Source organism: Schistocerca serialis, chromosome 1 (genome assembly GCF_023864345.2).
Source record: "Schistocerca serialis cubense isolate TAMUIC-IGC-003099 chromosome 1, iqSchSeri2.2, whole genome shotgun sequence".
Taxonomy (NCBI): domain Eukaryota; kingdom Metazoa; phylum Arthropoda; class Insecta; order Orthoptera; family Acrididae; genus Schistocerca; species Schistocerca serialis.
In genome coordinates this window covers 598,329,338-598,344,746 of record NC_064638.1, presented here as the reverse complement: position 1 = coordinate 598,344,746, position 15,409 = coordinate 598,329,338, and the positions used below count along the sequence as shown (strand labels likewise).

The 15,409-nt window shown below is 37.5% G+C and overlaps 1 protein-coding gene across 1 annotated transcript in view; it reads left to right on the top strand.

Moving 5' to 3' along the window:
• LOC126477012 (retinol-binding protein pinta) overlaps positions 1-14,671 on the top strand; it is a 60,470-nt gene extending 45,799 nt beyond the window's left edge. Inside the window, exons 6-8 of the mRNA XM_050103585.1 lie at positions 6,350-6,455; positions 13,670-13,739; positions 13,828-14,671. Of these exons, the coding sequence (XP_049959542.1) occupies positions 6,350-6,455; positions 13,670-13,739; positions 13,828-13,837 (186 nt within the window). The 3' untranslated portion in view covers positions 13,838-14,671. The remainder of the gene's footprint in view (positions 1-6,349; positions 6,456-13,669; positions 13,740-13,827) is intronic.
• Positions 14,672-15,409: the final 738 nt, after the last annotated feature.

Here is a 15,409-nt window from a genome sequence, read left to right as displayed (position 1 = left end):
AGTCATTCCAATCCCGGGAGCGGAAAGACTTACCTTAGGGGGAAAAAAGGACAGGTATACACTCACACACACACGCATATCCATCCGCACACACACACAGACACTAAGGTAAGTCTTTCCACTCTCGGGATTGGAATCTCTCCTTCCCTCTTTCCTGATGAAGCAACCGTTTGTTGCAAAAGCTTGAATTTTGTGTTTATGTATGTGTTTGTTTGTGTGTCTATCGACCTGCCAGCACTTTCGTATGGTAAGTCACATCATCTTTGTAGGTTCATGAGTAAGACCAGAAATAAGGTCTTCATTAATGTTGACAATGACTTTATATATATATCCTGTAAATTGGATCGTTCCACATCATTTTGATAAAAGAACTGTTAAAATTATCTATAGAGCATGTAACTAACTCACTCCTGGGTTTTTCTTTTTACCTTTACATCTGGATCTATGTTCATACTCTGCCAGCTACCATACGATGCATGGCAGAGGTTACCATGTACCACTACTAGTCATTTACTTTCCTGTACCACACACACACACACACACACACACACACACACACACACACACACACACACACACACACACAGAGAGAGAGAGAGAGAGAGAGAGAGAGAGAGAGAGAGAGAGAGAGAGAGAGGGGGGGGGGGAGGGGGGGGGGAGGGGGGGGGGAGGACTACCTGTAGATATGCCTATGTACATCCCAGATTTCTCATACTTTATCTTTGTGGTCCTTACATACAATATATGTTGGCAGCATTAGAATCAAATGCTCACTAATTTTTCTCAGCAGTGTTCCGCGAAAAGATCATCGTCTTCCCTCTAGGGATTCAAATGCAAGTTCCTGAAGCATATCCATAATACTTGGGTATTATTCAAACCTACCAGTATGAACTCTAGCAACATGCCTCTTAATTGCTTTGATATCTTCCTTTAATCTGACCTTGTACAGATCCCAAACACTAGCAGTACTCAAGAGTAGGTCACACTAGTGTCCTATGTGTAGTCTCCTTTACCGATGGCTCACACTTTCTCAAAAGTCTCCCTATAAACCAAAGTCAACCATTCACCTTCCCTACCACAATCCTAACATGCTTGTTCCATTTCATATAACTTAGCAGCATTACGCCCACACATTTAAAAGATGTGGCTGTGTCAAGCAGGACTCTAGTGCTGCTGTATTCAAACATTAGGGATTTTTTTCCTACTCACCTGCATTAACTTACATTTTTCTACATTTAGAACTAGCTACCATTCATCACACTAAATAGAAATATAGTCTAACTCATTTTTTATCCTCCTACAGTCACTCAACAATGACACCTTCCTGTACATCACAGCATCACCAGGAAACAGTTGAGAATTGCTGCTCCCCTCTCTGCCATATCATTTAGGAATATATATAATAAAAGTTGTCCTCTCATGCTTCCCTAGGGCACTCCTGACAGCAGCCTTGTATCTGATAAACACTCGCAGTTGAGTGCAGCATATTGTGGTGTTTACTACTTACGAAGCCTTCGAATCACTCACATATCTGGGAACCTATTAAATATGTTTGTACCTTCATTAACAGTCTGTAGTGGGGCACTGTGTCAAATGCTTTTTGGAAATCTAAAAATATGGAATCTGCATGTTGCCCTTCATCCAGCACTTGCAGTATATTATGTGAGAAAAGGGCAGGCTGAGTTTGACACAAATGATGCTTTCAGAAACACTTCACACCAAATGGTACGTATCGGAGGGTACTTCTAATGTCGCTAACTGATCCCTCCTACCCTGTTTTACTTGCAAAGGGCACTTGGGAAAAATGATAGCCAGGAAGCCTCAGTATTAGCTCCAGTTTCTGGAACTTTCTTGTTGTGGTCATTTCATGAGATGTAAGTGGGAGGCAGTAATGTCTTATGTGGCTGTGCTGGAAAGAACTCTCTCAAAATTTCAACAGCAAACCTCTCCATGATGCACAGCACATCTCTTTTAATGTCTGCAACTGTAGTTTGTTGAGAATCTGTGTAATACTCTCACACCAACTAAATGATCCTGTGGTGCGATGTGCCACTCTTTGTTGAATCTTCTCTATCTTTTCTGTCAGTTATACCTGATCAGGATCCCAGACTGATGAACAATACTCAAGAATTGTTTGACCAAATGCCTCCTAAGCTTTTATAGATGAGTTACATTTCCTTAGGATTCTTCCTATGAATCTGTGTGGCATCTGCTTTTCCTACTATTTGTTTTTTGTGGTAATATCATTTAAGATCACTCTGGGTAGTTAACTCCTAGATTTTTATGCTAGGTACTGTTACTAGCAATTTGTCATCAATGGTGTACTTGTAAACCATTGTATTTCTCTTTTCCTATCTATGTACAATATATTACATTTATTTATGTTTAGGGTCAACTGCCAGACCCTTCACAATCATCAATCCCTGCAGGTCATTCTGCAAATTGATATGAACTTCTGCCATTGCTAATTTCTTATAAATAACCGCATCGTCTGCATACAGTCTGAAAGACCTTCTGACACTGTGGAAATTACATGTACATCTGTCAATTTTCTTCTGTTGAGAACGGCCGGCCGAGGTGGCCGAGCGGTTCTAGGTGCTACAGTCTGGAACCGCGCGACCTCTACAGTCGCAGGTTCGAATCCTGCCTCAGGCATGGATGTGTGTGATGTCCTTAGGTTAGTTAGGTTTAAGTAGTTCTAAGTTCTAGGGGATTGATGACCTTAGAAGTTAAGTCCCATAGTGCTCAGAGCCATTTGAACCATTTTTTCTGTTGAGAATGACATGTTGAGTTCTGTCTGCAAGGAAGTCTTGAATCCTGTCACAGATCTGGACCAATACTTGGCATTGCAGGACAGTGTCCACCATTGTCTGCAGTGTGGTGGATTTGAGTTTCACAAGGTCTCTGTTCACAGAATCCATGTTGATTTTCATAGAGGAGATTTTTGTTCCCTAAAATGTCATAAATCTTGAGCATAAAACACTTTCCATAATTCTACGAAAGATTGATGTCAGCAATATAGACCTATAATTATGATCATTTGTTCTATGACCCATCTTGAAAACGGGAATGACTAGCACTTTGTCCCATTTCTTACATACATTACATTCCATCAGCGATCTACTATAAATTGCTGACAGAAGGGGAGCAAGCTCTTCCACATAATATTTGTAGAATAGTATAGATATCTCATCTGGTCCTGATGCCTCTGCACTATTAAGTGATTGTAGCTGTTTTTCTGTTGTGCAGTCAGTTACCTCAATATCTGCCTCTTCGATGTTCATATGATGATTGAAACAAGGGTCCATGTTATGATATTCAAAGGTGAAACAGTTTTGGAAGGCCAAATTCAGTAATTTGGCCTCTGTTATCTTCTGTTTCAGTGCCAGTATGGTCACTTGAGTGAATCAATAGACGATTTAGCACTGATTACTGATTTTGCATAAGAACAAAACCTTTTAAGGTCTTTGCTCATATCATTTGACAAAATTTTACTTTCAGAGTCACTGAACATTCTGTCATTGCTCTCCTTATGCTCAGTTTTGCTTTGTTCAACTTTTCCTCATCCTCTATCTGAAAAAGAATAATACAAACAAATAACCTCAGTACTCTCTCCTTCCATGGACTGTAGGAATATAACCACTTTTCATGTTATTTTTTAGTGTTACAAATGACCTTTACCTTTCTTCTGAATGATTACTGACTGTCAAACACAATGCTACCATATAGCAAACTGCTATAACATTTCTGTACTGCTTCACATATTTGTGACTACCTTCTGCCTATTTCACTCTCTTACACAACACAGTAGTACGCAGTCTGACTGCTGAACAGATTTGCAAGTTACAGCAATATATTATCCAGAATCACAACATTGTGTATGTGTGCAAATAATGTTTTCTCTGAATTACTGTAAAATATTATTGATTGCAATGCAGTCTACTTTAATGACACTGCAACATAAACCACAGGTTCTGTCAGACATAGGTTACGTACATGTGTGGTAGAAAGAAGAAAATATAAGTTAAGAAAACTTAGTGGCATAGATACCTAATGGTACCTTCAATGTGTTACTGAATATTATAAGAGAGCATACCTGATGAGTGGGGGCTCAGTTTTAAGTCTTTCACACAGCAATAAAGGTTAAAACTCTCTCTGAGTCCATTGGACCCAGAGTATGCATACAAAGGTTAAGGAGAATCCAATAATACTCCATCCGATAGTGAGGGTCAAGAAATTAGCATCCAATACCATTGCAGAGTTGTCTGAGCCTCTGGTTTAGACCTTCCACTAAGCTCCAAACCAGAGGATCATGACTGACCTTGGGTATGACGCTACAAATAGTCAGCTTAGCTTGCAACCCTCATGCTACACTATCTATCTTCACAAAACTAGCCATCTGCTGAAAGGAACTGAGGACAGCCTCAGAACCCAAAGGACAGGGATCATTTGTGCCAACATGTGTCATTATTTCCAAGTGGTTGCACCCTGTACATTCAATAACCACTGGCAGAGCCTCTACCTTGTCATGGACAATCCCCCACCCTCCCCCTTCCCCTCCCCTCCCCACGCCCGTGCAGCTCGGTAAGCATACCAAAGCCACATTGGCATTCTTTCCCACCCAGCATGCTATTCCCTTCAGGGGCTCCATTACCCGCCAAACATTGGAGCTCCCAATGTCTAGCATACTCGCCCTCTGCACTTGTCTGAACTTGGCAGGAAAAATGACCAGCGTCCCAGCAGAAGAGGCATCCCGTGCTGGCTCAGAAATATTGTCAACACTGCATGCCATCTCAAACCTGTTGCCAAGACATCTTGAACACCTCTGCAGCCCATTTCCTCTTTCACCTTCCGCTCATTGACATGTGCCACTCAGTCTTGAGTGAAGACAAACTGGTCAGATGTTGTGTATCAGAAGATGCAGCAACAACCTAGTCACCAGGGAATTCCAGCGGCACCAAGGGTGTCACAAGTCTTATCATTGGCATCTGATGCCACCACAACTTCAAGCAGTAGCCAGAAAACATATAACATGTCAGCCTCAGATGCAAATAGACACCAGATTGGTTTCTATTTGCAACTGAGGCTGACATGTTATATGTTTAATTATCACAGTTGCTGATGGGGCTGCACGATGTTAAAAATTCTTAAAAGTAGCCAGAAACCTGTCAATTGTGCCCAACACAGCCTTCGGTATGGACAGCAGCCAATTCTACTTGTGTCTGCTCACAACAAGCAAAGGCTATACTCAAAACTTTACTACATAAAAAAATCTGATTAAGCTCTCAAAAATACAGACAAAGCAGTAAGGAGTAACTGTGGAAGCACCAACAGACCCCCAAAAAAGGGAAAATTGCTCGATTGTGGCACTACCGAGGTTGGAACACATGCAAAATATAAATAAGGAGAATAAAGAAACAGTTAAATTCTTACTATGGCATAAGATCCACTAGTTCTTAAAACAGAAACAAATTTCTCTACCGAAAATGGATATATATGCTTACACAAAAGCTGCTGCAAGAAGTAAATATGCTAACTCTGAAGCACTGATCTAAAGTGTATATTGTGTTCTAACACAAGATTTAAATGGGGTACATGAAATGAGCTTTCAGGCAGCAGAAGCCTCACACAGATATGCATTAAGATTTATACAAAAAATTTGAGCATAAGTTAGTAAACAATAATCTACATAGTAAAATATATAGGTACAATTCACTTCTTGGGAGTAATACTTAGGAAATAGCAGCTAGATTGTATTACTGTGTATCACCCAGAGTGATACAGCTATAGCCATTCTCTCTGTTCTGCTACTTTCTTTGTAAGGGAACATTTGAAACTGGAGTTTAGCATTTCAACTTTCAGTTTGCTACCCTCAACAACAGTTTCTGTTTCATCACTGAAGGAGTTTTCATGTTTTTCATTAACATGCAAAACTGAGTTTTCCCTGCAGGTGCATAAGCCTTATCACTCTGCTGCTCACTATCACTGTTAGCTGCAGAGATCGTTTTGTATGTAATTTTTAAAAAAATAGCAAAAACTAATCAAAACAATTATATCAGTGGTCATAATTGTCCTTGACAGGTATGACTGCAGTGAACAAAATAGATGGTGTGACAAAGGTTATTATCTGGGTGGTTGTCTGTTATGGTAGCTATTTTGCAGACAACTAGCTCGCAATCACTTTGTTGCTCTAATCCAGGTGTACGTAGACATACTAATATTTATCATAGAATAATTTTTGTCATCTTATTTTCTTGTTATGGACATCAGAAAAAAAGAACTTGCAAAGTGAAATGTTGTACAGGAAATGCAATAAAAATAACGAAGTTATTTTTTCATTATGTTGCAGGTCCATGTCCACTATGGCTCTTTGGATGCACTGTATGAAGAGGTGAGCCCTACTATCCTGCCTTATGAATATGGAGGTACTGATGGGTCCTTGCAGGAACTGAAAGGTATAAATTTTACTTTATTAAATTTGTACTGCTCTCAAGAGCAGGCCTGTACTGAATATATATGTGAACAACAAAGAAAATGAGGAATGGTGATCTTTCACCAGCCATTTGCTGCCAGTTGACAGATAGTGCATAAGCACACACAGTGATGATTTGGTATTCATCTGCACAGTCCTCATCAAGCAACAGTCTATCTTTGTACATCTAACATATTTCACCATCCTAAATTCCAAATGTGTCATTTTTGGTAGAAAATAATTCTGTATGCTGTATCAACAAAACTTTATTGTTAAAATTCAATATTCTACTTGTGATTACTTGGCCAAAAAATGAATATAACAGAATTAGCTGAAAAACTGCTACTCTGGGTGACATTAGTGCCATCTCAGAATAAGTTATGTATATAGAAGTTATATATATGCTACTGCTATTTGTTTGAATACACTGATAAATACTGTAGAAATAGAAGAAGAAGAAGAAGAAGAAGTTGTGAGAACAGTGGCTTGTTCATAATGAACACTTGTGCTTATCATGATGCTAAAAGGAATTTCCAGCCCTGAATACAGACATTAAGTTAATTTCTGGGAATTTTTTGTTATTAAGTTTAATATGAAAATTTGGTCAGAATGAATCCACACAGTGTAGAAATCCTGGCTCATCCAAGGGTGATACTAAAGTGCTAGCAGAATCCTAGATAGTTTCATGTGAGACTAATAAGTAGAAGTAAGGGGGAAAGTAGTCTTAACCAAGGAAGAAATAGGTGATTCACAGCTTGCTGTCAGAGGATATATGTGTAGTAACTTGCAGAATACAATGTTTATACATATTTTAGTTCATCTCTTTCTTTAATTTAAACAAGTTTGTAAAAGAGCTCTTGCTCACACTTCTTCCATTGTTACATGTATGACTGCATGTGTTTTGCACTGTGCATACATGCAATTAATTCATCACAGCATTATTCCAAAATATCTTAGCAGCAACCCTTTTCAGTAAACTGTATTGTCAAAAATCTTAATTTAAGATTCCTTCCTAATACTATTCCAAAATATTTGATGTTATTGATATTACATGCCTTGTCCAGTTAAAATCATTGGGTACTTTCCTAGCTACATACATCATAAGTGAAACAAAAGAGGAAATTGAAATCACAAATCTGGGTCACTCAAAGGAGAGAGTCCACTGCTCAGCTACTCCTGGAGCACAGTAACATAGATAATTGTCTTCACACGAATGTGAAGATTATGTTACTCTTAGAGCAATATGACAAGTCCTAATGAAGTGTTCTGTCAGTTGTGTGAATCCAGAACTTCTGGTGTCACTTAATTGACTGTGTAAGATTACTAGCTTGACTGGATGGGTGTCTCATTAGTCCTTTTCTTCTCTGTGTCCAGTTACTGGTTTCTTGGTGCTATGAATATCTTTTAAATACCTTTTCAAGACCGCTAAAGTAGATTTTAAGGTTTATGTGCAGTTATTATCAATGTTCCTTGTTGATGATGAACAGCTTTTATGCACTAAACTTCACAATTGTAGTAGTACAGATCATTAAACTCTGAAAGATTATGATATATCAAAATTACACCAACAAGTGAATGGAGTGTATGGACCACACTCATGAAACACCCATACATGCAATTTCTCAGTGCTTTATCTTGCTGTAGGCTGACATGGAATTTTGTATGACTGAGGCTAATGGTGACTGACTGTATGACAGCCACTTACTGTGGCATTGTACACAACACCTATTTAAAGATCCACATAAGATTGGTTTTACACATTATGAATCAAAGTTATAGTAATTTCAATAGTAACATAAATGATGGGACAGGCAGAGAATACATATACAAATCAAGCAGCAAAATTATTTTGATTAACAGTTGCTTAAGTATTCTCAAAGTAGCACAAATGTCTACTGTTTTAGTCAGCCACTTTTAAGCTTTACTCTGAATAATAATGTTATAAGGTTTGAAAAATAGTGTGGGTAAGAGTTTGAATATTTCATATCTGCACAGTGTATGTATTTTGTATGGAACAGAAAAGAAAAATAGTATTTATAATAGGAAAGTGATTAAAGGGAGTCGAGGTATTCCTCTGCGCTACATTTTAGGTTGGGTGATCATATATGGGTGTTATGGAAGCACTGCCACTCACAAGGTGGCAGCACGCATGTACGGTCTACATATTTTTTTGCCATATTTTATCCAGTAAATAAAACAATGTACATAAAAACATTTGAAAGTTTCTGGTCCAAGATTACACACGTTGTATATGACACGGGACAACCAGGAGATCCTTGAAAAACCCAGGAATTTTTTTATCCAGGAGAAAATCGGGAAAAACCTGAGAATTTTTTAGAATTCCTGGAATTTTTCATTGTTTTAGTTTTCAGTTAAATTTTTGTAATTTTGGCTGGTAAGACCCGAGACTCTAAAAAAGGATATTACTGTATCCTGCTACTGCAGAAAAATACTGTAGCACTAAAACATGAATGAGAAAAAAAATGATAATAAAACTTCAGTTGCAAAGGAAATGTGCCACATACAACAACAAAACACAGTGCTCATGCAAGCGTCTGACAACAGCAAAATGTATCAAAGGCTTTAGGAAGACTATGCATTGCTTCATAACAACAAATTGCATCTTATGAGCATGACATCACAACTGTTTACATTAGATTTGTTCGAGCAGTTGCAAAGTTGAGTCACGTATGAGTAGTACCTTCTCCCACTTCTGGCTACAGAAGTGTGGCTGTTATATTGCTACACTAGTAAGGGCCAGTTGTACTGTCCCCAGCTAGAGCCGCTTAAGCTCAGTTGGAGTAGTACGGAAAACGCATTGTACGAACACGTAATAATGTCTAACCGGAGAATAGACATGGGATAACTGAACCGATGATTGTGGCAGGGTTAGTGAAGTTAATCAGAGAATGAGTTTTGACACTGGCAGGAATAGTTACAGAATCAGTGATGACAAGAGTGTTTGTTAGAATGAGGAAGGAGAAGAAACGGGGACATCACACAAATTCTGGAAGAATATGATGCTTCCAATTTATACAAAAATTTTGTGCTACTACTTTTCAAACTCATGCTTGAGAAGCTGAAGTCTATGCATGAAATGTGAAACTATTTTGTAACATAAAGCTTTTTGTTTCTAGTAGGCCTAATAAGCATTTGATATAAAACCATAGTCATTCAAAGGATTGATAACTTTAACAGTTCCAAGGGAAAGTGTACTGTCACTTTATACAGAAAAAGTGTATTTTTACCCAGGAGAAAATGTATTTTTAACAGGGAAATCCGGGAATTTTTTTTCCTTGTCCGTGTATACACCCTGTTACATGTATGACTCATATCCAGAAGCAATATCTTCCCAGTCACTTGATTTCCAGTATTCTCACTGGGCATCTTTTTGAAAAGGATACAGATAAATGGTTATGAAAAACAAAGAGCCTGAATAACTGTAGCAGCACTTAATCACTAGAGAAACAAACATAACAACTTGGACACCACACTAGATAATAATCATACATTTGGAATTTGCCATCAAAATGCATTAAATAGTAAAGGTAAGATTCTGTGATCAGTAGAGGAAGTATAAAAATCCTGAGTTATCTATAGATGTGCTACATGTAATAGAACATCATTTGGAAATCACAGAATTTGAACAGATTTACCTATATGGAGACAAGTTATCACATAACTTCAGGCACATGGTAAAGAAAGGAAAAGTGACTTAATATATATAACAGCATATAAGTAATGTAAGAGAAAAAACAGTGCCTTTCTTTCAAAGTAGCTCTTTCCTTCTAAGTGCACATATTAAGTGATGTGGAAGTAATTATATAATTAATATATATAATTGGCCGAAACTCTTTGCCTTTACAAATGTCTGCTTGTGTCTGTGTATGTGCGGATGGATATGCGTGTGTGTGCGAGTGTATACCTATCCTTTTTTCCCCCTAAGGTAAGTCTTTCCGCTCCCGGGATTGGAATCTCTCCTTCCCTCTTTCCTGATGAAGCAACCGTTTGTTGCGAAAGCTTGAATTTTGTGTGTATGTTTGTGTTTGTTTGTGTGTCTATCGACCTGCCAGCACTTTCGTTTGGTAATTCACATCATCTTTGTTTTTAGATATATTTTTCCCATGTGGAATGTTTCCCTCTATTATATTCATATAATTATATATAACTAGACTCATTTCACTTCCCAGAAGTCTCTTTGTGATAGGTTATATGGAACACAAAGTGTTAGTGAATGATGTAGTGAATGAGAAACTCATGCACATGTTAATCAAGTAAAATAACATTTGTATATGCAAAAAGACAGGTGTTTCATGTACTACAAAATTTTGTTACAGAACAAATAGCATGTGCTTTTAGATCAGTGTTGCTGTAAGTATTATGCCATCACATATTAATGACTTAAAGTTTTGTTTTCATACTGATTCTGGTGTGTTTAGGGTGTCCATGGTTAAAGTTTTAGTTTCAAAATGCTGTAGAAAGAGGAGCACTGCCCAGAATGATGTCAAATTAGAATAGCATGTTATTGATGTAGAGTATCCACATAGATTTAGATGTAGAAACCCGCAGAGCATGGGGAACTGCCTGAATGTTGGACATGCCTGTGAGCACAGTGAATAAAATCTTATGAAACATCCTGCATTGCTATCCATGCAGAATCACCCTTGTTCTGGAGTTGCTTCCTGCTTCATTCTGCAAAGGTGATTGTGTGGTGCAGGTTGACGGCATTGTTTTTCATAGGGCCATATTTTTTGGAGGAGTTGAGTCCTGTGAGTCATTTTACCTGTACTGTCACTAGTAAATGCTACGAGTCTTTTTCACACAAATGTTATTCCAGCCATTCAGCAGTGTGGACGTGTGGGTAAGATTATTTTTATGGTAGATGGTGCTCCTCTGTACATTGTGAGCCAATGATTCAGTTGCTGCAGAAGCATTTCAGAAATGCTAGAATTATCAGTGGTTATTTCCATACAGCCTGGCCACCCAGGTCACCTGATCTTAATTTGTGTGACTTCTGGCCATAGGGTTATCAGAAAGATGTTGTGTTCAGTGCCCCAATTATGAATGTAGATGAACTGAAGTTAAGCATTGTGCAACACATTCTGAATGTGACCCCTGAGACACTCCGATGTGTTGTGGAACGTGCTGTTTCTCGGTTTCAACTTTGGGCAGAAAATGGTAGACAGCATATTCAACATGTGTTGCACCAGTCTTACGACAGCTATAAACCAATGTCGTTTTGCTTTTTATGTGTATTTTTGCCCCAGGACAATTAAAAACTAATGTCATTTTGATTTTGTATGTGGTTCGTGGCCTCAAGACAATTAAAGACAAATTTTTCCCATCCAGTGTGGTACGATCTGGCCATGTTGGATGGGCTTACCTGTCTAACAATGCCAGAACTGTTGACTGGTGAATTTGTGCAATCATGCATATTGAACGGTATGGATGGCATACGTGCAACTGAAACCATTGGTTATTTGTAGTTGACCCCATTTATGTTAAAAACACATTTCCATTAAGATGCTTACAGTGCCATCTATTGGTAATTTTACTGTCCCATGACTTTCCCTCTGCAACAATTATGTATTGTTAAAATTTTATGTCATTCTGAGTAGTAGTTCTCTTTCAATAGCACTTTGAAAATGAAACTTTAATTACAGTTATCCTGTATAATATGCTACAAACATTGTTTTATTGTGTTTCACTCATTGATCGTGTTTTGCAGATTGTATCAAAGAGAAGAGACTTCAGTAGTGTGGGATGAGTCAGTGCATCCATTAATGAAAGGCAGATCACAGAACCTTCATTTGCACCATTAACTGAGGTGGCACATATTTAAAGCAGTAGGCTTATATTTGGGAGGACAGCTGTCTAGATCCCCCTCTGACCATCCTCATTTAGGTTTCGTGTGAGTTCCATAGTTTGTTTAAGGTGAATAACAAGACAGTTCCTTTGGAAGCACATGGCTTCTCAAATCTGAGTTTGTGCCTTGTGTCTAATGACCTTAACATCGATTGGACATTCAGCCTTAAGTTTCCTTCTTTTCGATCTGTATGCTGCATTAACAGTGAACCATCACTATATTGCTTCCTGCTATTCCTGTTTGTATCCGTTACATCTAGTGAAACATATCAGAAAGAAAGCTGTTACTTTGAAAAAAAGTTGACACTTCTTCAGTCATATTAGTTGTTCATTGATTTATCCATTGTAAGTTGTAAACAGGCACTGCAAATGCTCTGTGCCTGCGAAATCTCCATTTCTAATACTGCTACAAGGTAAAAGCCATGAGATGGAAGCTGGCCGGTGTGGCCAAGCGGTTCTAGGCGCTTCAGTCTGGAACTGCGCGACCGCTACGGTCGCAGGTTCGAATCCTGCCTCGGGCATGGATGTGTGTGATGTCCTTAGGTTAGTTAGGTTTAAGTAGTTCTGAGTTCTAGGGGACTGATGACCTCAGATGTTAAGTCCCATAGTGCTCAGAGCCATTTGAACCATGAGGTGGAATAATACTTCTAATGACAATAAAAAGTAAAAGTGGTACTATATAATTGAAATCATGTTTTCAGTTTTTACATTTCACCCTTCTTAGTTTGCTTTAGTGAGGTATCCTCTAATAACTGGTGGGCTACACAACAATAATAATTAGCTGAGTTTAGTGAGTAAAGTCCACATTAATGTTTTACAAAGCATTATCCACAAATTTCTCATTGGATGGTGTCTGATGCTTGTATAAATTGTTTTGAAAAATAACTTCTACATTCTGCATAAATGAATCAATGAATGTTCATAACTCAAATATAACTGAAACCAAATGAAGCAATATCATAAAATGCAGTAAGAGGCTAATTATTCTGCCTGCAGGGTTGTCTGATTTAAGATTATAATATTCTCCCTCAGCTGAAAACTTGTTGTTTTACAGACACCTGTAGTCCTTGTCAAAATTTTATTAATTATTCATCATAGCTTATATTAGAGTGAACATCAACTTGAAGATTTGTTTGAACACCACAGTGCTGTAGTAAATGACATTGTCATATTGAAGATGGCATGCTCTTTACCTTCCTTTGAACTGAGAACTGTCTCACACCAATGTTAGGCTACACAAGTTGTGAAATTTTTAAAATATTTCTAACTACAACAGTTCCAACACTCATATTTAGCCTTTATTTTTAAAAAATCACTTTTCCTCTTTTCCAGAATATTGGAAGAGTGAACTGATGGAAAACCAAGACTGGTTTGTTCAGGATGAAAAACACAAGGCCACCAAGTAAGATAATATGCTATTATAATTATTCATGCCTGCAAAATTGTTTGTTTCTGCCTTTTATAATAATAACTCACATTCATCTTTACAGAATCAAGTGAAGCTCTCATGAACACCAGTCTTCAATGCAAGATTTCAGAGAAACTGCTTACTGAAGAGTTCAGAGTGAAGAGGGGCGAGTTGAAAATACTAGTACCTGCAGTTTTATCATTTGAGCACCACTCACAACTAATGCAACACTTTGTGATATAGGATCTGATAAAAGTAACAAGGCTTGTCCAGATCTCAAATGTTATCACTACTGAAAAGTAATTTCCAGTGGATAGTTGTTGCAAATGATATTGTAGTAGTGATATGTCACACACATTGCCAAGCTTTCAATGAAGTACTGGTGATGTTTTTACACTGGCATTAAGTCATAGTAAAAAGCAAAAAAAAAAAAAAATACATAAAAATGTCTGTGCCAGCAGCAGTCCTTGTGATCTCATAGTGGTTAGACTTGTCTGTACATGCTAACATGAAACAATTTCTGCTGCAATTATTTATCAGCTTGTGCCTTTTCTAAGGTTATTACTATTAAATTATAATGATCTTTTTGACAAATGGTTTTCTCCCTTTACTTTTTTAAATGTCTTTAATATAAAGTGTTGTATGTCTGTACAATGAATTTTTTGTTTGCAGTGATTTATAGTGACACATTTCACATCAAAGTTATTAGTATTAGCACTCATTAAGAATGTTAGAAGAGCAATCCAAAAATATGATTTACGTGTTCAGCAATGATTGTGCATTCCTTTGTTAATGACTGTCCTTTTAAATAGACCTCAGTCGAAAAATAATGACTTGTTAATAACATCTAAGGATAAGTCAGTAAATGTGAGCACTTTTTTCTGTAATTTTGAAGAAAAATAATGGAGATCTTTTTCTATTTCTAATTCACCTGGTACGTTTTTCCATGCTTTTGACTTTTCTTTTACCATTATATGTCTTACACTGTGAAAACTCAGTGGTGTCATAAAAATTTGTTTCAAAGACTAAACTATCAAGGAAGAAAAAATCTTTTCATAGGTCTGCTACCATGATGGCACTTATACACAAAATTGTCTGTCTAGGCAACACTTTATTTCTTCAAATGGATTTTTTTACACTTTGTGGCAGATTTACATCATCAGATTAATAACTTAAACCTATGATGGTAGCCATTTGAGGAAGCAAAGTGCAATGTTAACATCAGAAAAAATCAAAACAGATAAAATAAAATTTTAAAGAATCCTATGCAAACAACAAGCTGCTAAATATATACTAGCTAATCAACAATGTAATAGAGGAATTTGCTTAACTTTTTCCAGGAAGTCCCCAACAGAACAGAAGAGGTGAGCCATAAGGCAGTTCACTTTAGACTTGAAAATGCATGGATGACTTGCTCTGATTTTTTATTTCTTATGGCAGCTCATTGAAAGTGAACATAGGAAAATACTGCACACCTTTCTGCTTAAGAGCTGAGGAAGTGCAATCCAAATTCAGGTTGGACTTCTGCTTAGTATTAGCTGAGTGAACGCTGCTAATTCTTGAGAATAAGCTCCTGTTGTTAACAACAAACAACATCAAAGAAAATGTCTAATGAAAGGTCAGTGTCAGAGTTCCCAGACCCCTGAACAGGGGTCGACTAGAAC